The sequence below is a fragment of the Choloepus didactylus genome, chromosome 1 (genome assembly GCF_015220235.1).
Source record: "Choloepus didactylus isolate mChoDid1 chromosome 1, mChoDid1.pri, whole genome shotgun sequence".
Classification (NCBI taxonomy): domain Eukaryota; kingdom Metazoa; phylum Chordata; class Mammalia; order Pilosa; family Megalonychidae; genus Choloepus; species Choloepus didactylus.
In genome coordinates, this window is record NC_051307.1 from 5,352,133 (window position 1) to 5,378,903 (window position 26,771).

Below are 26,771 nucleotides of genomic sequence, written 5' to 3' on the forward strand. Positions count from 1 at the left end.
GGGGTGGGAGACAGGTGCGTCTGCGCGGCCCCGGGGGGAGGGGTGGGAGACAGGTGTGTCCGTGGGGGGGGGGCGGTGAGGGGGTGGGAGACAGGTGTATCTGTGCAGCCCCGGGGAGAGGGGTGGGAGACAGGTGTGTCTGTGTGGGCCCCGGGGGGGGGGGGCGGTTGGAGACAAGTGTGTCCGTGTGGGCCCCTGGGGGAGGGGTGGGACACAGCTGCATCTTTGTGGCCCTGGTGGGGGGAAGGGGTGGGAAACAGGTGTGTCTGCACTGCCCTGGGGGACGGGGTGGGAGACAGGTGTGTCTGTGTGTGGGGGGGTGATGAGGGGGTGGGAGACAGGTGCATCCATGTGGGCCTGGGCTGGGGGGCTGGGTAGGCTAGCAGGTGCATCTGCACGGGCTCCTGGGCTGGGGTGAGGGCTCCAGGCACACGGGGGCCTCCTGGGGAAAGGGGCATCTGCGCTATCCCTGGCTGGGGGTGGGGAGGGAGCAGGTGTGCGTGCTCTGGCCCCAGGTCGGAGGGGGGCAGTGTGGGTGCACACAGGGCCCTGGGGAAGGTGTGTGTGTGGTGGAGGTGTGCACATGCCCAGCAGCACGGCCACCTGCAGCCATGGACAGATAACTGCGACCCCAACAACAGCCCAGGACAGCCCAGCCCTTCACTCCCAGAGCTCCCAGAAGCACCACATTGCCCTCTTTACCGGGAAACCTAAATGAGAAGGCAGCTTATCAAACTGTAAATGTTTTTGCCGGGACTGTGTTCAAGGTAGATCCACTGATTTAAATCATGTACTTGAAAAAAATAAGAAAAGCAAGTGAGCCGAATATTGAAATCAGGAATCTAGAAGAAGAAAGCAGCCTAAAGGTGACAGGTGTGGTTCCTGAAGGTGCAAAGAGGTTGTTTTGGAAGTGGGAGAGTAGAGGACTGGGTAACTGAGGCGTAAGGTAGTTCTGCACATCCCTGTGTGGCCTGGGTGTGAGCGCTACATCCTCGGCGTAAACCGGCCGGAACCAGCCGTGTATCAGAGGCTGGTTCACCATGGCCAAGAAGCTTTGCTACAACAACATGAGACTAGTTAAATAATGATAAATCTGTTAATAGATTATCTCTTACCAGGACAGGAAATAAGGAAAAATAAAAAGATTATCCCTGTCCCTGCTAAAATTCCAGTCCATTCCTGTTTGAAAAATAAAAACTTTAAACTCATCTGTCCTGGTGAGCAGCCGCCACCCTCATTCAGCCAAGGCACGAATCTGGTGCATCTGCTTTGCCGTTAGGGATTTTTAATTTAATATTCCATGAATGGTTTTCTTTTTTTCCTTTAAGTGATTTTTAAAATAAAACTGCCAAGCACGAAGAAAACAAAAATGCCCGTAATGCCACTATCTCAATAACCCCTCTTAGCATTTTTTAAGTCAAATCACATGTAAAAGGTTGAAAAACCTAATTGCAGAGAAAAGCGTACAATTGGCTTCCCATTCTCCTCACCCCGGAACCCCAGTCCCTCTCTCCAGAGGTGAAAATGGGCGGCAGTCTCTTGCCTGTCCTCCAACAACTGTGCAAGAACAATGTGTAGATTGTCTTATTGAAAAATTTGCACCTGTACCTAGCACCTCCGCCCCCAATTTTATTTTGCGGCATCCAAATGGATACATAAGCTGATTTATTCCCACCTCAGACGTCCACTTACCTGCTTCAAAAGAACTGCTGCTAATAGCATCTCATGAACATTTCCGGAAATTTCTGTGCAGACGTCAGTGATGACAGGACTTTTTTGGCTGGTTTTGGCTGGTCTGAGGTCGCTAAATGCTGCTGCGGCACCCCCGCACTTTGCCATAAGGTTTTCCAGCCTCTTTCGCCGTGGCAAACCCCATCCCTCCTCCATCTCCCCTTTCCTTTCCAACTCCCTCCAAAATGAAACCTTTTTGGGAAGTGAGGGGGACCCGGCCGGAGGTGTCCTGCCTAGGCAAGGTGGAGATGTGGGGTGGTCAGCAGCGGCCTCGTGGCAGGGTCGGCCCTCCCGGTGGGCAGGGGGCCTGGCCCTGGGTCCCCAGAGACCGATACCTCAGCTGGGGGGCTGAGGCCACCCACATTCGGTTATATGTGTGGACATTTTTATACTTGAAGTGTATTAAATATTTAGTTTCATGACTTTTAAGAATTCTAAATATTTTAAAGAAAATGCTGTTGGCCATACCTTGGCTACCATGTTTATTTCACAAAATACCTGAATATTGGTGTTGTCCTTTGACTTTCACACAGTCACTAGTGCATAAAAGCAAATGTGTGTGCACATCTGTTTTTTTATATGCCTTACTTTTGCTCGACTTAAAAATACATCTTTAAAATGCTTTCATGTCAGAACAAATTTTGCTCTCATTTTTTTCTTAAAACCTCTTATGACCAGACACTTTATCCACTATATGAAGGTTTCCTGGCCGTCTGTTAGCATTACAAATCACGCGGCAGGGAACATTCTGGCACGTCATTACGTTGTTTTCTAGGAATCCTAGACCTGATTATAGATTTACTGGATGCCAGGGGACCCAGTAGGGGCCATAGGATGGGGCCAGGATGGGGCCTTCCAGTGGGTTCCCTGTGGGGCAGCAGTGAGCGAGGATGTCCAGAAAAAACACCTTGTACAAAATTACATCCCATGCTGCAGAAAACTCAGGGATCATCCGGGTGAGACGTCCCTGTGACTTGTGGGAAGAAAACCACCAGATGTTTAGAGACAGAAAAGGGCGTGCCCGTTCGAGGTTTGGAAATTCTAAGTATTTTTAAAATATCAATTTCCCCCCAAGTAATTTGTAAATGTGATGCAGGCTGAATCAAAATCCCAAAAGAGAGAACTTTCAAATGTTAAGCCATTTCCTCCACGTGGCAATTTGTCCTATTCGTGGACTTTTTTAGACAGCAGGAACATGAGTGCTGAACCACTGGCTGCGAGGGGAATTCAAGAGCGGGGTCGACTCTGTCTCTTTTCTCTATCTTCTGTTTTATTTGTGACTGTGCGTTGTTCTCACAGCCCCAGTAGCATGGGAACTCCTGCTCTTTTTCTGTAGTTCTAGACCACATGGGCTTCTCTCAGGAGCTTGCTGCCCCTGCTGGCTTCCTGGCTTGTTGCAGAGTCGGGGCCCAGGGGTGGAGCCTGGCAGGGGCCGGGGGAAGGCTGTGTTGGCCTCAGCTAAGGGGTTTCTGGGGAGCCCGGTAGACAGGTGGAATGGGAAGGGGACTTTTCCAGCTCCGTGGCTCTGCTCCCCCGGCCACTGTGGGCAGTGACAGCAGTGGGCTGGGGGTACAGAGACACGGCCTAGCCCACCTGTGAGGCCAGCAGCAAGGCGGCCTCCTGGGGTGGTGGTGAGCTGCTGTGACCTGCCGCCAGCTGGCTGCGTCCTCGGGTGGTGAGTGGGGTGGTGTCCGAGGTTCCTCTCAGGAAACAGGAATGTGCTATCCCTTGGTGCACGAGCCGGGCTCCTGTGCTCACAGGGAGGCCGTGAGCCTCTCCCTGGGGCCTCGCCAGCTCACCCAGCTCGTCCATTTGGCGTCCCCAGCCTGTTACCCCGCAGTTCAGCCCTGTCACAGGGCCCTCCTCTGGCCGCTGGGTGGAGTTAGGGCGGCTTTAGCTTCTGTCCACACCTTAAACCATCGAGTGCCCACATCAAACGGCCTTACCACTCACTTTAGTTAACCTTTGGGGTGTTGAGAGCAAAAGGAAGCCAGAGCTGGATGCTGTTCTCTCTGTACAGCGGCTGCCACATGGCTCCACCGGGTTCCCCTGGTGACACTTGGACACGTCCTGATCTGCACCCATGGGAGTCAGGCGTGGGGGTGGCACAGGGCCGGGCACCGTCTCGAGACGAGCACTCGCATCCCAGCCCTAGATCCGTACGGCCTCCGAGGCCGTGGTGCTGGGGGCGGGCACGGGCAGGCACGGAGGGGTCCCCGGGGCGCGCCGGCTGACCTGCCCCTGTGCCCGGAAGGCATGAAGACCAAGCACGCGCTGCGCCACCACATGAAGCTGCACAAGGGCATCAAGGAGTACGAGTGCAAGGAGTGCCACCGCAAGTTCGCGCAGAAGGTCAACATGCTCAAGCACTACAAGCGGCACACGGGTGAGTCCCGCGGGGCAGAGGGCAGAGGGCAGAGGGCAGGGGGCGGGAGGGCCTCAGCTCCCAAATGCTCTCGTCCTCCGGCGACAGCCACTGGGTTTCCCAGTGCAACAAGCCACGTAAGCAGAACCACCGCACGGCTTCCGTTTCCTGTGGGCGTCCGGTCTTCATGGGTCAGGGGCCGCAGTTCTCAGACAGCCCCTGTGCTCCCCGAAACCTGCCTCCCTCCCTGGGCGGGGTCACACTTAGGAAGTGTGCGCTCGTCTGTCAGGCTGGGAGCACAGGTCCCTGCCTGCATGTTCGGGGTGTTTGGCCAGAGCCGCCGGTTCTTAGATGTCCTTCCCTTTGGCTCAATCATTTTCCCTCAAGGAGTATGATCAGGTGAGCACGCGGAGAAGTGTGTGCAAGGCCGACCAGTGTGTCTTCTGCTAGAGCCCTGGAAGCAGCTAGAGGCCCATCAGCAGGGAAGGGCTGAACGGGGGCGCAGCCGAGAACAGCACGGCGAGGCGGCCTGTTCACTGCACCTCCCGGGCCCCCTGGGCCCCCCGGAGTCCAGCATCCGGGGTGGTCACTAACTCTCGACCGCACTGAGCCACCCTGCAGGCATTCCGGGGGCTTTCAGGGATCAGCTAAGTTCCTCCTAACGTCTGTCCTTGAAACTTTTTTGTGTGTGTTTGAAGGTTTTTTTTGTTTTGTTTTGTTTTTTTAGAGTATAATTTTTTTTTAATTTTTATAAATAACTAATCTGTTACAAAGATAGTTTACCCAGCTAAATCACAAAACCATCAACTCAAGATATCCAAATTCCATTTTATTAATAAAACAAGTAAAAACCGCTCTCGGGTGTTGCAGATCTGGGTCACCTGGAGGCTGTGCAGAAGCCCCACATGTCGGTTTCTTTCACCAACTTACTAAATCGAATCTCTGGGGTGGAACCAGCCTTTCACTGTGATCGTCTGAAGTCCCTCAGACCATCGTGGCAGGGTTCGGTGCCTCCTCTGTAAGATGCTGGCACTGGCTTGCATTATCTTTACGGCCCCTTCCCTGCCAACGTCCCACCAGCCGGTGGTTCCTTTAGACGCCAAGTGAACCGAGTTCCCCTTTTGACAGCAAAGCCTCTGAGCTGTGCTCCCCGAAGGCGCTCCTTCCCGGGTGCGGGGGGCGACAGGCCGCCGGGTGCAAGTCACGCCGTCTGCCCACCTGGCAAAAACTCACCACTGTGTATTCTTATGACTCATCCGGTTTTCTACGTATCTTTTTTTTTTTCATTTTTATTCAGTTTATTTAAATAAGGATAAGGCTATTTAAAAGACTTTTTACATACAAAAATGTACATTACAAGGTTAAACTTTTCTGTATGTAAGTACAAAACCTGCACAGGTGTTGAATAAAAAAGCACACTTAAAAATTTTTGACAGTTTTTTAGCCTCTAAAAATTACCAAAGTTCCACAATAGTAAATAGAAGAAGCTCTTACATACATATGATTTAATCTATTGGCAGTTTTACTTAATGTAAGTTTTAAGTACTACTGAATGAGTCTCTAGATCATTTTTAGAATTGTTCCCCAAATTTAAGTCAACCAAAATATTATTTCACATAACTACAATTCTGAAGAATTTTAATACCAGCAAAGATACTATGGCCTCATTATGGTATTATAGTATTAGTTGCACCACCTTTCTTAAGTGCCTTGTAGCTCTGTAGATGAATAAAGCTGTTTTGGAAAACTGTACTGCCTTTACAGCCATTGGGAGTCAATTTAGTGCCCTAGTGCTGCAGAGTCCTGAGACTTCCAGAATTCATGCAGCAGTCTATGATCCCTCAAACCTAAAAATTAGGAGTCAGTCTGTCGTCATTCCTCAAAGAGTAGGACCGAGCAATATGACTTGCAAACCTATGGCTAAATCTTAGTGTCTGCAGGAAGGAGGAAGGAGACTGGAAGTAAAGAAATTTAAAGTATGGGAAAGGAGGATAAGAAAACGGAAAACAAGGAACCAAGAGGGACAAAAAAAATGAAGACAACCTGCCAACGGCAGGAAGTAGTAAAGCGCCTCTCCCCAGAAGTCACCCCAGTAGTTCTAATGCTATTAATTTGCCTATCGCAATAAGACTACCTAGATTTACTGGAATACAGAATCAGAGCAACAATAGTAATCACCTATGTTAGTGAGTGAAGGGTATTCCAAAGTTGTTTGCCATTCAAATCAAGTCCTTTTAATCTTTTAACACACTAAAGCCAACATTTCAAAACATAGCATTTCCAACATTTCTTCCCCAGATTCCCATCATTCAGCTGCTTCCTTATGTGCGGAAAGACATTACAAGACAAGATGCATCTATGTACCTTCAGAAGGCACAGCTTCTGTAAGATGTGATTATATAATACATGGTACATGGTTTAACACATCTCCACATTTCAAACTCAAAATAGCTCAAAGAGATTGTTCTAGTTTGCTAATGCTGCCAGAATGCAAAACATCAGAGATGGATTGGCTTTTATAAAAGGGGGTTTATTTGGTTACACAGTTACAGTGTTAAGGCCGTAAATTGTCCAAGGTAACACATCAGCAATCGGGTACCTTCACTGCAGGATGGCTAATGGTGTTTGGAAAACCTGTTAGCTGGGAAGACACATGGCTGGCATCTGCTCCAAAGTTCTGGTTTCAAAATGGCTTTCTGCCAGGATATTCCTCTCTAGGCTGTAGTTCCTCACAAATGTCACTCTCAGTTGCTTTTGGGGTGTTTGTCCTCTCTCAGCTTCTCCGGAGCAAGAGTCTGCTTTCAACGGCCATCTTCAAACTGTCTCTCATCTGCAGCTCCTGTGCATCTTCAAAGTGTCCCTCTTGGCTATAGCAGCTTGCTCCTTCTGTCTGAGCTTATATAGTGCTCCAGTAATTTAATTCAGACCCACCCTGAATGGGCGGGCCAACACCTCCATGGAAATTATCCAATCAGAGTCATCACCCACAGTTGGATGGGTCGCATCTCCATGGAAATGCTCAAAGAATTACAATCTAATTAACACTTGATAGGTCTGCCCACACAAGATTACATCAAGATAATGGCATTTGGGGGGACACAACACATCCAAACTGGCACAGATATGCTGCTATATAAGCACTGATCCTGAATATTCATGATATAAACTTCAATTTGAAGCAGTAATGTTACACAGTTCAGCTGTTATTACCAATCTACTCTGTAAGTTATATGCAAATTAAAAATTAATCTTATTGAGTAACTAAAAAGTTTCCACTGACTTAAAATTGTCAAATGGCTGACTCTCTCTTAACTAAAAGAGAAATGCAGGTGGAAGTGGAGGGGACAACTCAGTATGAAACATAATTTGTCATTCTACCCTAAAATCTGCACTTTTACAACCTCCCTTAATTTCTATTTATGTATGGAAACACAGTTGCCCATTAACAATATTGCATATATCAGCCCTGCAGATAACTATATATTTAAGGTCATCAACAATTTATGCAACACTTAGGATGTGATAACTCTGTCTTATGTGTACAGATTTACAGTCTGGAATAAAGGCAGAATGGTTAAAAACTGGGTTAAAGTTTTAGGACTTACCTTCAAGGCTGAATTAATTTTTTTAAGGCTATTCAATAGCTGAACTCAAATGCCTGTTTTAACATCAAAAGAGGAATGAGACTCCTTTAAAAAGTATTGAAAAAGGCAAAACCTAGTTTGAAGATCAATCATGCAAGGGAAAAAGTATAAAGTATCCTTTGTTCTTGGTTAAAAATACATAGCAGAAAAGTTGACACTAGAACTCATGAATACAAGGTAAACCCTATTTTCTCGCAGACCTCCATTATACATTAAACCACTTTAACAACAACAACAAAAAAAAAAGCCTTTCGTAGATAATCCTGTGTGTGACGGCCCTGTGGGAAGCCGTCTATATTATACCCGGAGGGAACCCCATGTGGCGATGGGTATGTTTTTCCTATGATGTACTCTGAAGTGATATCCTGAATTTAGCATCTCCTCTACTGCCTCCTACAGATCACAGCCATCCACCCCCGCCGTGACATCCTGGGTGCTCCTATCTACGTATCATTTTAGCTGCAATTAAAACTTTTCTTAAAAAACAAGGGAAAAAATGGCGGTGCTTCCTGATCATGCCCCTGGGCTCCCTCGAGGGCTGTCACTGGCCGGTCACCACATCACCCTGGTGACGGTGGTCAGGTCTCACCGGCCTGGGGTCGGGGGTTCTCCCGGGTGCACCTGCAGCCGGTGATGACCGACCTCCCAGGCCCGCCCATCTGTGCCCTCCTCTCATTCGGGCCCTGCGTCGGATTGTTCTCCTCTGTCACTGTGTGGACCACGTATGCTGCCTGGAATCTTCTGTGGACTAAAGCCGGGGGGTAGTTAAATGAACACTTTTTAAAAATGCTGCTTCTCGTTTGTGGGTCCTCCCTACCCAGGTGTTTTCAGGTACGTCTTCCCACATCATGCCATTTTGTAATACCTAATTTCACCATGGAAAGGTCCATTTTTCAACAGTTTGCTTGTTGAACGTTTACTGTCTTGCAGTTTGCCTTCCCCCAGAGACTCAACAAATACTAAAGTTTGTTGAGGAAAAGATGCCCTCTGAGGCTTCGTAAAAACCCTTCCTAACCAGGGAGCTAAGCGCGCCTTTTCCTGCAGGGATCAAAGACTTCATGTGTGAGCTGTGCGGGAAGACATTCAGCGAGAGGAACACCATGGAGACCCACAAACTCATCCACACGGGTGAGCCGGCGAGACAGGGGCGACCCCGGAGGGCCGGGGTGGGGGGGCGGTGGGAACAGCTTGGCTGGGACCTTACGACGTGGGCCTCGTCGGGGGGCTCGGTGCCGCCTTGGCCTCGTGTTCCCCACCCCTCATCGGCCCAGCTCACCTGCCAAGTACCCGGTCTCGGATTCCCACGTCCGGGGGAGCCGCGCGCTGACCGCCGGCCACTCTCGGGGGGATGAAGCCCCCTCCCCTGGAGTTTGTTTCGGGCCGGCGCCCCCCGTTTCTCTGTGGCCAGACGACTCAGTGTGTGCAAGGGGTGTCATAAAATTCAGGGTCTTGTCCTTCACCCGTGGGGCGGGGTGGGGGGCACGCTGCTCACGGCCTGTGCTTGTCCCTCTCTCCCCGCGCGTGTGCGCAGTGGGCAAGCAGTGGACGTGCTCCGTCTGCGACAAGAAGTACGTCACCGAGTACATGCTACAGAAGCACGTGCAGCTCACGCACGACAAGGTGGAGGCGCAGAGCTGCCAGCTGTGCGGGACCAAGGTGTCCACCCGGGCCTCCATGAGCCGGCACATGCGGCGCAAGCACCCCGAGGTGAGCCCCCGCCCGGCCCGGCCCCTGGGTGAGCAGGCCTCCCTGCCTGGCGCGCTGCTGCACGGACACCCCTGCTGGGTCTCAGCCTGGGTCCTCTCCCCCCGAGCAGCCGTGCCTGTGCGTGGGAGACCTGAGCGAACGGATAGGATAGGAGACCTCGGACGCATTTTTTTTTTACACTTGATTTTTTTTATTTGAAAATATTTAATGCATTATACATCATATAAGAGGGAGCATAATAATGTAACTTCACAATCTTTGGATAGACTATTTATTATAGATAACCAATGGATTTTCTTTTTTTTTCATCTTTAAAAAGTTTATTGGAGATACTGTGGGTTTACAGAACAGTCATGCGTAAAATACGGGATTCCCACACACCATTCCACCTGCCACCTGCAACATTTTACATTGGTGTAGGACACTTGTTACAGTTGGTGATAGCACTTTTTATAATTGTAGCATTTTTTAACAGTTAACTTTGTTACAATTGATGAAAGAATAGTGCTATTAAATCTTGTCCATAGTTTACAATAGGTATATTTTTTCCATATACCACTCCAATATTAACACCTTGTGTTAGAATCATGCATTCGTTATAATTTGTGAAATACTTGTACTATTAACTGTAGTCCATGGTCAATAATTGGGTTCGCTGTGTGTGGTTTTTTTTAATTAAATTCAGTTTCATTGAGATATATTCACATACCATACAGTCATCCACGGTGTACAGTCAGCTGTTCACAGTACCATAATACAGTTATGCATTCATCACCCCAATCTATTTTTGAACATTTTCCTTACACCAGAAAGAATAAGAAATAAAAGTTAAAAAGAACACCCAAATCATCTCCCCATCCCACCCTATGTTTCATTTAGTTTTTGTCCCCATTTTTCTACTCATCCATCCATACACTGGATAAAGGGAGCGCAATCCATAAGGCTTTCACGATCACACTGTCACCCCTTATAAGCTACATTGTTATACAGTTGTCTTCAAGAGTCAAGGCTGCTGGGTTGCATGCAGTTTGATATTTCAGGTATTTACTTCTAGCTATTCCAATACATTAAAACCTAAAATGTGTTATCTATATAGTGCGTAAGAATGTCCACCAGAGTGATCTCTTGACTCCATTTGAAATCTCTCAGCCACTGAAACTTTATTTCGTTGCCTTTTGCATCCCTCTTTTGGTCAAGAAGATGTTCTCAGTCCCACGATGCCAGGTCCAGATTCATCCCCAGGAGTCATATCTCGTGTTGCCAGGGAGATTTCCACCCCCGGGAGTCAGATCCCATGTAGGGGGGAGGGCAGTGATTTCACTTGGCTTAGCTAGAGAGAGAGAGAGGCCACATCTGAGCAACATAGAGGCACTCAGGGGGAGACTCTCAGGTACAATTACAAGCAGGTTTAGCCTCTTCTTTGCAGTAACAAGCTTCATAAGGGCAAACCCAAAGATAGAGGGCTCAGCACATCAAACTGCCAGGCCTCAGTGTTTGTGAGAACATCAGCAACAATCCAGGTGGGGAAGTCCAACACTTCTGCATTTTCCCCCAGCTCCTCAGGGGACCCCTGCTTATATATTTTTATTCTCTACCCAGATTACTTTGGGATATGCCCAGATGCATTTTTAGCCAAGGTTGAAAATTATATTCTCATTGGAATTATAGCGAGACGAAGTATAAGCTGGCTTCACCCCAGCCCCAGTCCTTCCCTCGGAAGTCCCTAATAACCTGTGCTAAATGGAGCCCCCACCCCGTGGCAGAATGGCAGGCCAAAGCTTGGCCTTGAGGGCTGAGGGGAGAGACTGGACAGCTGGACCGGAAGCAGGAGGTGCTGTGGAGGTTACAGGAGCCACCTGGCAATTTGAACTCCAGGCTCTTTAAATAATCCAGTGGGCTTTACAAAGAAGCGCATGGATTAACAGAGCTAAAAGAAATGTAGCTAAGCTGTTACCAGATCACTGAAAGGAAAAGACTTTCTAAGCGGAAAAGCAACAAAAGAAATCACAGACAAAACTAATAGATGTGACTACAAAATCATTTAGAACTTCTGTAGGTCAAAGAATTAGGTGTTAGAGGATCTAAGATGGCGGCATAGAGAGGAGTGGAAGCTAAGTAGTCCCCTGGAATAACTAAAAAAAAACGGAAACAACTAGTAAATAATTCGGAATAACTCCAGGAGGACAAACGTGACCATCCACTTATCATACACAAACCTGAATTGGGAGGAATGCCAAGATCACAGCATAAAATCTGTAAGTAAAAACTGCGGATCCAAATCGGGAGACCCCTTCCCCACTGCCAGAGCTGCAAAGCCTCCTGGTGCCAGAGAGAAGCTCTCTCCCAGCAAGCGAATATAGCTCAGCTGAGCTCCAACTGGGGTTTTAAGTAGCGAGTGTGAACTGCTCACTACACGGTACGAATCCCCAACAAGTAGACAGAGGCTTTGGGTGACAACTGACCTTGGAGAGCTGGAGGGTCACCTCGGACTAGCTCTGTTCCTTTTTCGACTCAGTAGAGAAAGTCTCAGCCATTTTCAGTTCCCAGTTCTGTGACCCAGACCGGGGTATAGCACAGGCAGAGAGACACCATTGAAATGCTAATGACCTCCCCCTAGGGCCTCTATCTTCTCTAAGAGGAAAGGGGCGGGGCCCAGCTCTACTACCTGCCTTTCATTCAGAACTTACACCAGTCAAGAATTACAGGCTAACAGGCGCCACCTGCTGGGCAGAAAAGCACAGTGACCTGAGGCATCACAGGGTGGAGCAATTTTCTAAGACACACCCTCAGGGAAACCAGATGCTGAATATTCTTTCCTTCTGGGACCTTAGCCCATTCTGGTCTGGGGAGGCCTGATTGGGGTAACCGAGGAAACCATGCCTAGACAATAGAAAACTACAACCTACACCAAGAAAAATGAGGTTATGGCCTGGTCAGGGGAACAAACTTGCACTTCAACTGTGATGCAGGAATTGAAACAACTAATAATAAGTCAATTCAAAAAGTTTAGGGACGATATGGCAAAAGAGATGAACCGTATAATGAAAACACAGGACATACATAAGGTAGAAATTGAAAGTTCAGAAAACCAAATGGTGGAATCTATGGAAATGAAAGGCACAACACAAGAGATGAAAGACACAATGGAAACATACAACAGCAGATCTCAAGAGGCAGAAGAAAACACTCAGGAACTGGAGAACAAGGCACCTGAGAGCCTACACACAGAAGAACAGATAGAGAAAAGAATGGAAAAATACGAGCAACGTCTCCAGGAACTTAAAGACAAAACAAAAAGCAAGAATTTACGTGTCATTGGTGTCCCAGAAGGAGAAGAGCAGGGAAAAGCGGCAGAAGCAATAAGAAAGGAAATAATCAATGAAAATTTCCCATCTCTTATGAAAGACATAAAATTATGGATCCAAGAAGCGCAGCGTACCCCAAACAGAATAGATCTGAAGAGGCCTACACCAAGACACTTAATAATCAGATTATCTAACATCAAAGATAAAGAGAGAATCCTGAAAGCAGCAAGAGAGAAACGATCTATCATGTACAAAGGAAGCTTGATAAGACTATGTGTGGATTTCTCAATAGAAATCATGGGTGCAAGAAGGCAGTGGTGTGATACATTTAAGATACTGAAGGAGAAAAACCACCAATGAAGAATCCTATAATCCGGCAAAACTGTCCTTCAGATATGAGGGAGAGCTTAAAATATTCTCTGACAAACAGACAGTGACCGAATTTGTGAACAAAAAACCTGCTCTACAGGAAGCACTAAAGGAAGCACTGCAGACAGAAAGGAAAAGACAGGAGTGAGAGGTTTGGAAAACAGTTTTGGGAGATAGTAGCACAGCAATGTAAATACACTGAACAAAGATGATTGTGAGCATGGTTGAAAGAGGAAGGCTGGGATCATGCGGGACACCAGAACAAAAGAAGAATGATAGACTGGGACTGTGTAACTTAGGGAAACCTAGGATGCTCAACGATTGTAATAAAAGGTACAAATATGTTTTTACATGAGGTAGAGCAAATGAATGTCAGCATTGCAAAGTGTTAAAAATAGGGTGGGATTGGGGGGAAAATACAATCAATGCAAACTAGAGGCTAGAATTAACAGAAACATTGTATTATGCTTCCTTTAATGTAACAAAAGCAATATACCAAAGCTAAATGCATATGGGGGGGGTGGGGAATAGGGGAAGGGTATGGGACTCCAGGCATGGATGATATTGTCTGACTCTTTATTCTACTTTAGGTTCATGCTATCTTTCCTTTTGTCACCTTCTAGCTATCAAGTTTGTTTGTTTGTTTGTTTTTCTTTCTCTTGCCTTTTTCTTTTGCCTCTCTGCCTTCTTTGACTCTTCCTCCATCTTTGTGGAAGAAATATCCTTATATAGAGTGGCGATGGTGCTCAATACATAAATACATGACTGTATGGGGAACCAATGGTTGTTTACTTAGGACGGAATGTATAGTGTTTGAACAAAACCGTCTTAAAAGAAATGGGTTGATGAAGAAACCTTCAGGGCACTATATTGAGTGAAATAAGACAGACACATAAAGGCAAATATTGCAGGGTCTCACTGATATGAAGTAATTATAATAATGTAAACTCATAGACATGAAATACAAGTTACCGGGATATAGAATGAGGCTAAAGAATGGGGAGCGGTTGCTTATTATGAGCAAAATGTTCAACGAGGGTGAACTTAAATATTTGGAAATGGACAGGGGTGATGGTAACATGTTGTGAGAATAACTAACAGTGCTAAAAGGTGTGTGAAGGTGGTGGAAAGGGTAAGCTCAGAGTCACGCATGTCACCAGAAGGAAAGTTGGTGGTTAAAAGATGGGAATGTATAAAACAGGGAATCTTGTGGTGGACAATGTCCGTGATTAACTATACAAATATTAGAAATCTCTCTCACAAACTAGAACAAATGTATGTCACTATAACTAGAGGTTAATAATAGAGAGGCATATAGGGAAAAAATACATACGTATTGCAAACTGTATACTACAGTTAGTAGTATTTTAACATTCTTTCGTCAACAGTAACAAATGTACTATACCAAAAGTATGAATCAATAATGGGGAGGGGGCGTGGTTAGGGGTATGGGAGGATGTGAGTTTCCTTTTTTTGGTCTTTGTTTCTTTTCTGGAGTAGTGAAAATGTTCTAAATATTGAAAAAAAAATAATTGTGTTGATGGATGCACAGCTGTATGGTGGTGCCGTGGGCAATTGATTGTACACTTTGGATCTTTGGATAGTTGTATGGTATCTGAACAATCTCAATAAAAAAAAATTAGGTGTTAATAATAGGGTGGTATGTGGGAATCCTGTATTTTATGCATGATTTCTCTGTAAACCCACAGCTTGTCTAATAAAGGGAAAGAATAACCAGAGGACCAATGGAAAAATATGTGTAAGATATTAATATCTCTACCAGGTACAACCTGTAAATATTAACAGATAGTGACTGTTCAGTGAGAAATGTGTGAAGAGCCAGCGTGTTCCTTGAAAGAGGAAATCCAGTTGGCTAACAAGCACACGAGAAAGCATTCGGCTGCGCTATTCGGCATAGCTGCTAGTCACAGAAGTGCACATTAGCAGAAAATGTCATTCTTTACTGTTGAATTAGCGGAGATTTCCAGATGCAAAGCAGTTGTGCCAGCTGGCAGGCTGAGCTGGGCCTGTGTGGCCGGCTGTTTCTCCAGAAGGCAGTGTACGGGACCTCTCCAGTGAGTGCAAATAATTATTTGGTGGCCGGGAATGGGAGTATGATAAATTAATGGTAATTTAGGAACACATTTGACTACGTAAGCATGCCCATGGAGAGTCCTAAATAAAGTTGCGAAATGCGTATTATAGAAATGAAAACAGTGGTATGTATTGTGCATATGCACACTGTGCTTACTGTGTATATATGAAGCATATTCTCAGCTACGTAATAGAAATGTGATAAGTGAAAAAAAGAAAGGAAGGAAATGTGATGCAGTGGTTCTCTCTTGCTATTGAATTTATAGGTTTTTTTTTTCTGTTTTCTAAAATTCCCTATCACTTTTACCGTTGAAAAAGCACAGTCTGCATTAGGTGTAAATCCAGTAGCTCCTTTTTTGGGAATGGTCACTGTGCCTGTTCATTCCAGAACATCACCGGGTGCCCGTTCTTCTCCACAGGCCTTTCCAGTCCCCCTTTGGGCACCGCAGGGAGGTAACCTAGGCAGCAGGACCCTGCTACCCCCTGCCGGGCGTCCCTGCCACCCCCACTCCCTGCTGCCCCCGCTGGGGACAGCGCCTGTGTACTCCTACCTTTCCAAACACCACGCATGGATCTTGTATTTCCTGTAACGGAGCACCCCTTCCTCGGCTTCCATTTTCACTCTAATGGAAGCTGGTGTTTTCATCTAGAAAAATAAAGTCAGGAGAGCAGGCGCTCCATGGCGCAGGGTCTCCTGGCTCCCCAGTGTTGGCAAAAAGTGTCAGCAAGACCCCGGGGCCCGGAACAGGCCCTGCACACTCGCCCAGTGGCCATGAAGTTTCCACCTCTATCACCGTGCGCGTCTGTGGGTCCGTATGGTGGAATGTACGAACAAAGCATGCGTGAGTTGCTTCGGCAGGTTGGATGTTTGAGCTGCTTGGCTGCTGGGGAGGGGCCTTGCTCGCTCTTGGAGGCCTTCAGCCAACATTTCTGTCCAGCAGAATCCTTTTATCAGTGATAAAAATCACTTCCTAATTCATCACTTTTGCAAATGCATTTGTTTGTGCTCTTTCTTAAAGGGGAAAGTATATTCCCCGTTATCCATTCCTCCTGACCCAAGCAAGCCCAAAGCAGAAGAATCAAGTGTATTGGTAAAGGAAAGAGAAACAGATGCGGGATAAAGCAAGCGTCCTCCTGGCCGTCTTCTGTGTCTGTGCTGTTCGCATCTGTTCTGCTTCGCAAGCCTTTTAGGGGGCCATCCCTTTCGATCATGTCACGGTCATGTCATTCTCTATGGACTTAAACAAATACTCCTGCTAGTGACGAGCAGTGGGGATTCAGGGCCAGCCCGGGTCCGTCTCTGCCCTCCTAGCCATGACAGTCTGGAGTGGGGACCAGAGGGAAAAATAGGAAATAGATGATTCAATTTGGGGAGCTGCTTAAGCAAATTCCATGACATGGATTGGATTGAACATTGGGAATTTATTGGCTCACAGTTTGAAGCTGGGAAAAAATCCAAACTGAGGCATCATCGTGGCCCTGCTTTCTCCAAGGCAAAGCCTGTGGTGCTCCGGGCTGGCTGCCGGCAATCCTCAGCCCCTCTGTTACGTGGCCAAGCACATGGCCGCACCGCCTGGCCTCTCCCTTCTTTTCCAGATTCCGTTGGTGTTCAGCTTCTTGCTTTCTGTAGCTCTCTCTGTGTCTGAATTTCATTTTCTTATAGAGGACTCCAGGAATAGGATTAAAACCCACCATGACTGAGGTGGGCCCCACCGTAACTGAAGTAGCCTGATCAAGGTCCTACTTAAAACGGCTCACAGCCCCAGTAGTGGGTTGGCTTTAAGAACATGTTGTTCTGGGGCACACACAGCTCCAAACCACCACAGTAGACAATGAGGTGAAGTCATTACAAACCAGAATAGATGGTATGGAGGAGAAGACCCAAGACAGCAAAGAACGGACAGCGTAAGGGGAAGGAGAGGATGCCGATGGGGCTGCTGCGGCTCCGGCCTGGTTGATAAAGAGGACATGAGAACATCAGCGACCCACACCACGTGTCCCCATTGATACTGAGACCAAACGCCAGAGGTTTGTTGGTTTGAGGTGGACTACGATGAAGCATTAACTACTGTCCCCCCAAATGCCATTATCTTTGATGTAATTTTGTGTGGGCAGATGTATCACTGTTACTTAGATTGTAATTCTCTGAGTGTTTCCATGGAGATGCACCCCACCCAACTGTGGGTGATGACTCTGATTGGATAGTTTCCATGGGGGTGTTGGCCCACCCATTCAGGGTGGGTGTGAATTAAATTACTGGAGCACTATATAAGATCAGACAGAAGGAGCGAGCTTGCTGCAGCCAAGAGGGTCACTTTGAAGAAAGCACAGGAGCTGCAGGTGCGAGACAGTCTGAAGACAGCTGTTGAAAGCAGACTCTTGCTCCAGAGAAGCTGAGAGAGGACAAACACCCCAAGGGCAACTAAGAGTGACATTTTTGAGGAACTGCAGCCTGGAGAGGAACGTCCTGGGAGCAAGCCATTTTGAAACCAGAACTTTGGAGCAGATGCCAGCCACATGCCTTCCCAGCTAACAGAGGTTTTCCAGACACCATTGGCCATCCTCCAGTGAAGGTACCTGATTGCTGATGTGTTACCTTGGACACTTTATGGCCTTAAGACTCTGTGTAACCAAATAAATCCTCTTTTATAAAAGCCAATTCATTTCTGGTGTTTTGCATTCCAGCAGCATTAGCAAACTAGAACAACTACTTTCCAAGACTCAGGGTCTTTCAGAATTGATATCCCTTCTATGACTTCAAGCTTTGATGTTCTCTGCTTAGAGTGAATATTACATTAAAAAAATTAAAACACATGAAATACTTTTCACTTAAGGTTTTATCTCCTGAGAAGGGTAAAGCAAATGCTTCTGTGGCTGTTCATCTGTGGCATTGGCTTCCAGATTGTGTGACTAGAACATGATGATGGTGGTGGTGGTGGTGGTGGAGGTGGGTGATTGATGATGGTGGAGATGGTGGAGGAGATGATGATGTTGGTTATGAGGTGATGGTGGTGGTGATGGTGATGGTGTTGGCTATGGTGATGGTGGTGGTGATGATTGTGATGGTGGTGATGATGGTTTGCAGTGGTGGTAGAGGTGGAGGTTGTGGTAGAGATGGAGGTGATGGTGATGATGGTTTTGGTGGTGATAGTGTTAGTGATGGTGATGATAATGGTGGTGGTGATGGTGACAGTTCATGGTGGTGGCACAGGTGGTAGAGGTGATGGTGGTAGTGATGATGGTGATGGTGGTGGTGATGGCAATGATGGTGCTGGTGGTGATGGTGTTGGCTATGGTGATGATAGTGATGGTTCATGGTGGTAGAGATGGTGGTGATGATGGTGTTGGTGATGGTGATGGTTCATGGTGCTGGTGGTAGAGATGGTAGAGGTGATGATAGTGATGATGGTGATGGCGATGATGGTGCTGGTGGTGATGGTGTTGGCTATGGTGATGATGGTGATGGTTCGTGGTGGTGGTAGAGATGGTGGTGATGATGGTGATAGTGATGGTGGTGGTAGTAGAGAGTTCATCCCTGGCCGTTTGGCAGCTTTTGCTCAGAGCCCTTTGAATGTTAGAGTCTAGATCTAGGTGCATTGTTGGTGGGAGAGTTACACTTGGGTCTTCAGTGCCACACATAGCTCCATGTTAACTTAAAACATACACAAGCTCTCCACTCACCGTCTTTTTCAAGGGCCTGGTCGTGTTTTCTTTTGAACATAAGTCCGAAGATGTAATCTGTTGTCTTTCTTAAATAAGTCACGCCCACCATGTATAGTCTACAATTTTCCATTTTTATTTTCTTTATTTGAGCCAAAATTTAAAGATGCTTGCAAAGACATCTGGATGAAGAGTGCTTGCAGACTTTGATAATTTTCCCCCGGCTGATTCAGCTTGCCTCTTTCTTCTTTTTGCCACCTCCCCTTTGTGAAGCCTTCCCAGCGTGTTCAGGTCTCTTCTGCACTCATGTTTCATGGTCTTATTGTTCTGGTTTGCTCGGCCGCCAGGACAGATGCCACACAGTGGGCTGGCTTAACAACAGGAATTTATTGGCTTGTGGTTTTGAGGCTAGAGGAAGTCCAAAATCGAAACACCAGCAAGGCTGGCTTTCTCCTGGAGTCTGTAGCCTTCTGGTGCTGGCTGCCTTCAGCATTTGGGGTCCTCGGCTTGGCTCTGCCTCCCGTCACATGGTGATGGCCTCTCCTTCCATCCGCTCTTCTAGCCCTCCACGGAGTCCAGCTTCTGTTTTGACTCCAGGCTTCCGGCTTCTTCTCTCTCTAAGGCCTCCAGTAATCTGGTTTAAGACCCAGCTTCATTCATTTGGGCCACACCTCAACTAAGCATAACACCTTCAGGAGGTCCTGTTTGCACAGGAATGCCAGTTAAGATTTAAAACAGTCTAAATTGGGGTGCCTAATTCAGTCCACCCCACTTATTATTTCATTAAAATAAGTGATTGCAGTAACACATACAACTGCCATAAGCAGGTTTGTGAACAATTGTCAGCTCGGTTAGGATGGCCCTGAACTGGTGGGAGGGGGCAGGGGGGCCTCTGGCAGCGAGAGCCCTCCATGCTGAGGCTCCGCTTGGTGTGGCTTGTGGGGGAAGGCGCCAGCCAGTTCATCACAAAACTGATGGAGGGAAGTACGTGGATATGTGTGAAGTTCAAGATAAAATGTTTACTGTACAAAGGTACCATCTTTGTTGATTCCTTGTTTTAACTGATTTCTCATGGTCAGTAAGAGGCTGCAACATGTTTACGGTACTGTAGCTTACTCTGCTTTGTGATTGGTTTGAAATTAGAGAAGATTCACTGAAAATTCAGATCCTGAAAGTGCATGGGCAGGGGGCACAAAAACAGGGAAACAGAGTGTCTCCTCTGAGAGGGTTGGTATACATGAGGTGATGCAATGACAGGTGCAGGTGGTGGTTGCAGGTGATGGGGACAAGTGACAGGTGCATGTAATGGGTGCAGGTGGATAAGAGCATTGCAGACACTGGAAGTAAGGGGGAAAGGGCTTAGGGAAGGGCAAGCCCGGACAGAGTTCTAGAACAAACCAGTCCTGAGCAGGGGAGGGTTGGAAACTTCGGGGGACGCACCTGCGGGAGTAACCCGAGCTGTCGGGGCCCCGGCCCCTGTGCGCCCTCGCAGGTCCTCGCCGTGAGGATCGATGACCTGGACCACCTGCCAGAGACGACCACCATCGACGCCTCCTCCATCGGCATCGTTCAGGTGAGCAGGTGCAGGCCAGGGCCGCGGGACGAGGCACGGAAACATCTAGATGCACGGGGCCTGCTGGGGCGGAGCAGAGGGCTGAGGCTGCCCACGAGCGGGCTTTGCACCCCACCCCGGCGTCTCCCCGTCCAGTTCCCACTGCTTCTCGGGTGATCTTCTCCCCCAGGAAGGAGCCTTGTCAAGTATCTCCTGGTTTTGCAAAGTGTCTAGGACTTGGGTTTTTTGAACACCAGTGTTTTTCACTCTGGAGAATAGATGGTTTCCAGAAAGCTTAGCGTAATTAAATTGTGGGGAGCAAAAGAAGTCTAAATGTTTTAGATGAACTCAATGTTTAAATTCAGTCATTGCCTTTGCGGCAAAGTTTATAATGTAAAGAGACTATGTCACACTCCTGATCATTTCAAAATTCCATTTTTACTTATTTTTAACATTTTTTATTGTGGTAACATATATACAACAAAATTTCCCATTTCACCACTTCCAAGCATACAATTCTGTGTCATGATTTACATTCACCACGTAGTGCTACCATCACCATCACCCTTTCCCGTCACTTTCCCGTCACCCCAAATGTGCTCATTTGCACTGCTTTTGAGCACGGTGCCATGCGGCCGGCTCTCACTGACGTTGTGTGCGGCGGCCTGGTCACCGGGGGCCATGGAAGCTGCCGGTCTGGCCTTTCCGGCCGTGTGCCAGAAACTCACAGGTCCTTCCTCCCACCGCTGGGCTCCGGGAAGAGGTTCCAAAGGGACGTTCCCTGGCCGGCCTCCAGCTGGGTGGGCCAGGTCATGAGGGGTCACATGGTGGCCCCGGGGCGGGCCGTGGGGGACAGGAACAGCCTCGCCAACACCACCTGTGCCCCCTGAGCTGGCGTCTGGGGACACTTGGCAGAGGAGGGGGCTGCCGGCGGGGTGGGCGTGGGGAAGGCCGTCCCGGATACGTGACCGCCTGGCCTGTTCCGGAAGGAGCCGAGTGGGCAGACCTTGTGGCTGCCCTCCCATTTTGATGCCAGGTTCTCTTCCTTGAGTTTGTCCCACCTGAGGTCTGAGAACTCAGATCTGAAAGCTGCTCTGGCCGTGGGCTGTGCTCACGGAGCTGGAACGTTCCCCTAGTGGCTTAAAACTTTTTAAAGAGGCGCACCTTCCGGTGCCCAGGTGGCTGATGGTGATGTGATCAGTTCTGTCATTGCCTTCGCTTTCTTTTTTTAAACTGAAACCACGGAGAGCTTGCCCTGATCCTTAGATGCTGGGCAGGCAGCCAAGCTGGGGTCCCTAACACCCCATGGCGGGCCTGTGGCCGAGAGCTTCCCGCCGGGGCTGTCCGGCCGCCTGGTGGACTTGACCACCGGCCCTTGCTGGTTTCCACAACTTCCTCTCCTGCAGCCGGAACTGACTCTGGAGCAGGAAGAGTTGGCTGAAGGGAAGCACGTGAAAGCCGCCAAGCGCGCGCACAAGAGAAAGCAAAAACCGGAAGAGGCGGCGGCCGCGCCGGCACCCGAGAGCACCCCGTTCAGCGAGTACCCCGAGAAGGAGGCCGAGTTCCCGGGCAGCGTGGGCGACGAGACCAGCTCCGCCGTGCAGAGCATTCAGCAGGTCGGCATGCTCCGGGGCCCGTGGCTCTTATGGGAGGCGTGCTCCTGGGCTTCCGCACGCAGCTTGCATGGCTGGGGTCCCTTTGGGGGTGGACGTGACGCCCACGTGGGCCCCTGCGGCTGCAGGCGGTGTCCACGTGCTGTGTGCCACTTCAGCGAGACTCCACCTGAGCGTTTCTGGGTTTTGACCATCGGACACCTGCTGTTGTTGATGGCAGAACGTGGCATTCCGGCCTGCTAAAGGGAGCCCTCTCCCTCTGGATGGGAACTGGGGTGGTGTCCAGTATGGGGCGGTCGTGGAAGGCCTTGCTAGGCGCCCTCCTTCACTGAGGGAGCCCCCCAGCCAGAGAGCGCAGGACCCCGCAAACCAAAGCACAGGCCAGCGAGGGCGGTGAGCCAGGGGCAGGTGGGCTCAGCCAGCCGGACATGCCTCTTTTGATGGAATCTGCCAATTTGCTCAACCCCCATTGGTTTCAACATTGAGGCCCCCCCAGGTCTTAGTAACCTGTCTCCAGTACTGCACACCTCACTTCTTTTCAGAGAAGGTCATCCGGCTTGCAAAAACTTGCTGCATTGATTTGGCTTTTGTCTCTATCCCACAGGAGTGTTGCTGTGCTGTAAATTTGTCTGCTATCCTTTTGCAGCTTGCTTGTCGGGACCTTCATGACCGACAGTGAGGGTATATCGAGACGCGAACGGAGAAGGAAGACTGTGTGTTCGGTCTCTTTCATCACGGCCTTTCTCGAGTTTTCCCTAATGGATGAAATTCGTTTGTGTCTCAGTTCTGTCTTGTTGCCTTTAGGGCCGTGTTTGTATCTTGTTTGTCTTTTTTACTAGAATTATTTGTCTGGGACAAAACTCTCCTGGGTTATTCTTTGCCCCGGGACGTCTGCTTCTTTCCCACTGCTTTTTTTCACACTAAAGCCATGTGTGAGAGACGGTGGCAGCACAGGGCTGTCCTCCAGCCTTCTGGGGCGTGTGACTAGGCCAGCACCATGTGTAGCTGCCGTCCCGACAGGCAGCTGGGGAGGGCACTTTGGGTGTTGGTTTTGCCCAATCCGCTGACTCTTTCCCACCATGTGTGCCTCTTCCAGGTGGTGGTGACACTGGGGGACCCCAATGTCACCACGCCCTCGAGCTCGGTTGGCCTGACCAACATCACCGTGACCCCCATCACCACTGCAGCCGGGACTCAGTTTACCAACCTCCAGCCGGTGGCCGTCGGCCACCTCGCCACCCCAGAACGCCAGCTGCAGCTGGACAACTCGATCCTGACCGTGACGTTCGACACCGTCAGTGGCTCTGCCATGCTGCACAACCGCCAGAATGACATCCAGATCCCTCCCCAGGCGGAGGCCACCAACCCGCAGTCCGTGGCCCACTTCATCAATCTCACCACCCTGGTCAACTCCATCACGCCCCTGGGCAGCCAGCTCAGCGAGCAGCACCCGCTCACGTGGCGGGCCGTGCCCCAGGGAGACGTGCTGCAGCCCCCAGCACCCCAGGTCCCACAGCAGCAGGCGGCCCCGCCCCAGGTCGCGGCCGAGCCCCAGCCACAGATGTACAGCTACTGAGGCGTCGTGCGAGAACTCGGGAGTAGAAATGCAGAGGGGGTTGGGGGTTTTGAGATTTGCTTGCTGGATACCAAAACAAACAAAATCATACATTGCGATGTAAGTAAAGGTCAACTTAGCTTTTGCAGAGTTACCTCCAAATCCCCCAACAACCATCACCGTCGGTCAGCTTAGCCCAAGAAGTGACCCCTGGCAGGCAAGAGTCAACGAGGCTTTGCCTTCCCCAAGGGCATGGGTCCTGGGCGGTGGGCACGTTCCCAGCCTACCGGAGCAAGGCCCTGTTCTCTTGACTGATGGACACAGGGTTTGGGAAGTTAAACATACAGAGAAATAGGATCACAGGAGGCAAGTGGGATGTTGTTAGCAACTTGCACCGTTGATTTTGTTTTTCCTTTTAGAGCTCAGTTATTGTGTTAAAAACTGTTCACGTGGCAACATTCAGCAATGAGTGTTTGCTCCTCACTTCTGGGTTTTTTTAGCAAATGAGCAGACAAAGTAACATTCACATTCTTCTTTGAAATTGGAGTCAAGTTGAATTTGTTGAACAACCCTGGGCTAAAGCCATGTGTGGAAGACGGTGGCAGCTCAGGGCTGTCCCCCAGCCTTCACAAGACCACATGAGGGCTCGGGTATATGAGAGGCAGTTAGTGAGAGAATATATACATCCATTTTTAATATAGTTTTTTCATGGTTTTAACTTTATTTCAGGCATACATTATGTATTCAGGACTGTTACAGCCAGTGTGGGTTTCTAATTGGATTTTAGCCTGGTAAAGTCACCTGCACTGTAGGACTGGCTGTCCGTGCCCACTTTCACACACCCTCCTTGCGAGCAGCAAGGCTACCCTCACGCTGTCTCTTCTGGTGGCTCCTTTGGAGTTATCTCAGGATCCTCTGCCATCCAAATGTATTTATTATGGCCGAAGGTCAGCCAAAGTCCACGGAAAGACAGAAGGAGGAAGGAATTGGGGTTTTCTTTCTGTTTAAACTGTAATCCCAAAGGTTGATGTATTTTGAGACCAATTTTCTTTAAAAATCTTGAATAAGTCTGGTGCTTTAAGTGGAAAAGTATAGGTGTTTCTGAAGCTCAATGATTCTGTGGTTTCCTGCCAGGTACTCGTGAAAGCAGAAGAGGGCAGGTCAGTGATAGAAGCAGGAAGGGGCCGAGGCAGCGCCCGGCTGAGGGGCCCTGGCCCTGCCTGCCCGGGACACACACTTCCACATGTGGGCCCCGCGTCGGAGGGCACGGACAAGGCTCGCTGAGCGTGGGGCCCAGCAGGCAGCCCGCCGTCCAGCCACGGAGACAAAGAGCCATGGGGAAAAGAAGCCACGTGTTTACTCTCCTGATCTTCTTTAGTGTCATCCAAAATGAAATGACAGATTCACCTTCACGTGCCGTGGTCACTGTCCCAGCTCCTCCGTGACTTGGCGGAGCGTCTGAAGAGGTGCTGAGGGGGGTTAAGGAGTGGACAGAGGGGGCCCGAGCCGCCGATGTCGCTAAGAACGCAGAGATGACTTGCTATCAGAAGGCAACTCTCCGAGCACTTCCCGGCATTCCAAAGGTTCGGCCGTTGGGGCGAGGGCTGGAATTTGTTTCGTGCAATACCTGCTTTCATGAGCAAAGTGAAGCTTCCCACCCCGGCCACGTGCCACAGGAAGCGTCAGAGTTCACCCGGCTCACACACACGTGCTCACTTTCACACACTCCCACCGCTCGGTCGAATTAATGGAGATGTTTGACTTTTTAATTTATGATAATTATTTTTATGTTATTTATGTATATAATTCACTGCTTTATACATAACCGTATCATCAAATGAGATTGGGATGAGGGTGATACGTTTTCTAAAATATTGTCTCTGTTCTCCAAATAGAAGTGGTCCAGGTATCCATGAAATCAGAAAGAGCTCCAAGGTTCCCAAGATATATTTTTTTTAATCACGGACGATTGCTTTTTGCCTTTGAAGGGCCAACAACCTAGTAGAGAACACAAAAAGTCTGCGAGCTCACAAACACCCGCAAGAACTTGTCTTGTTCTCTTCCCTATGAAATAAAGGCCTTTAAATCACAATCGTATTTTTCTACAGAAGGTGTTTTGTGCCTAGAGTAAGATGCATCAGCCGTTTTTAAGGAAACTAATTTAGATTGTGTGGCCCCGTGCACTGCCACTGTTTATTTCAATACCCAGACGTGTCATACGTCTTGTTATAATAAGTGAGAACTCCAAATAAAAATCAGACTTGGTCCCAAGTTGTCAGTAGACATATTTGGTCTTAATTGGGTCACTATTAGAGACAAAACAGGTTCATATTGTCTTAAAACAGTTGCTGTGGATTTGCATATAAGAAACTGGATAGCAAAAGAAAAGCACTTCTCAGAAAAAAGAGTTGTGGAGGTGAGTTGTCCCACATATATATCATCTGTTGATTGACAGTTTTGATTTGTCTAACTGCTCCGAGCTGTGCAGATATGATCCAAGGAAGAATGTCCATTGTTCTGGCCACCAAGTTCTGTGCATTTTTCCTGGATGTAAAAGAATAAATCATGAGAATTTATTATTATTATTTTTTTTTGCCCATGGATTTGCAAAGTTGTACACACCTGTTCTTAGGACGGTGTGAATCTTACCGAGATAGACCACCGGGCACGAGGCTTGGCATGCATCACGTGCTGCAGCTTGAGGAGGGTTGGAGCCCCTGGTCTGGTGTGCGCTGTGTCCTCAGGAAAATGCTCCGTGCCCAGTGCCACCTCACGGCTGTCCGTGTGACGTCCTCTGGAGAGCTGGGTGTGGAGGCAGATCCTCAGTTCCCTCTCCAGGCAGCACCCGTGACTTTCCCATCGGAATCTGAAAGGCATTGAGACTGTTTTGAGAATTGTGTGTCCCATGTCACATCAGTTTGTGTAATGATAAATAAAAGGTGCTGTGACCTGTGTTTTTTAATTGCTGGCCCTTGGCTCAAATTTCCCGTTCCAGAAAGTTGAAGCCCTTCCCGGCATGTTTTGAGAACTATTACAATTCCTGCTCTCAGCTGTATCTTGACTTCTCTCCAGTCCAGAACCCATAAAATGATCAGATTATGTGAAATGTGCTTCCAGAGGGGTAAAAAAAGAAAAGAAAAAAGAGGCACCATAGAAGGTGCGCATAGCATTTTTGG

General features: G+C 48.5%; 1 protein-coding gene across 5 annotated transcripts in view; it reads left to right on the plus strand.

Annotated features, from left to right (window-relative positions):
* PRDM15 (PR/SET domain 15) overlaps positions 1-26,555 on the plus strand; it is a 92,491-nt gene extending 65,936 nt beyond the window's left edge. For 4 of the 5 annotated variants that reach the window (XM_037831418.1, XM_037831422.1, XM_037831424.1 and 1 more), the window contains exons 19-24: positions 3,986-4,117; positions 8,785-8,868; positions 9,272-9,447; positions 20,368-20,448; positions 21,834-22,043; positions 23,137-23,616. In XM_037831418.1, coding sequence (XP_037687346.1) covers positions 3,986-4,117; positions 8,785-8,868; positions 9,272-9,447; positions 20,368-20,448; positions 21,834-22,043; positions 23,137-23,616 — 1,163 coding nt within the window. Of the gene's footprint in view, positions 1-3,985; positions 4,118-8,784; positions 8,869-9,271; positions 9,448-20,367; positions 20,449-21,833; positions 22,044-23,136 lie in introns of all 5 variants that reach the window. The other variant, XM_037831415.1, reaches the window with a different exon arrangement.
* Positions 26,556-26,771: the final 216 nt, after the last annotated feature.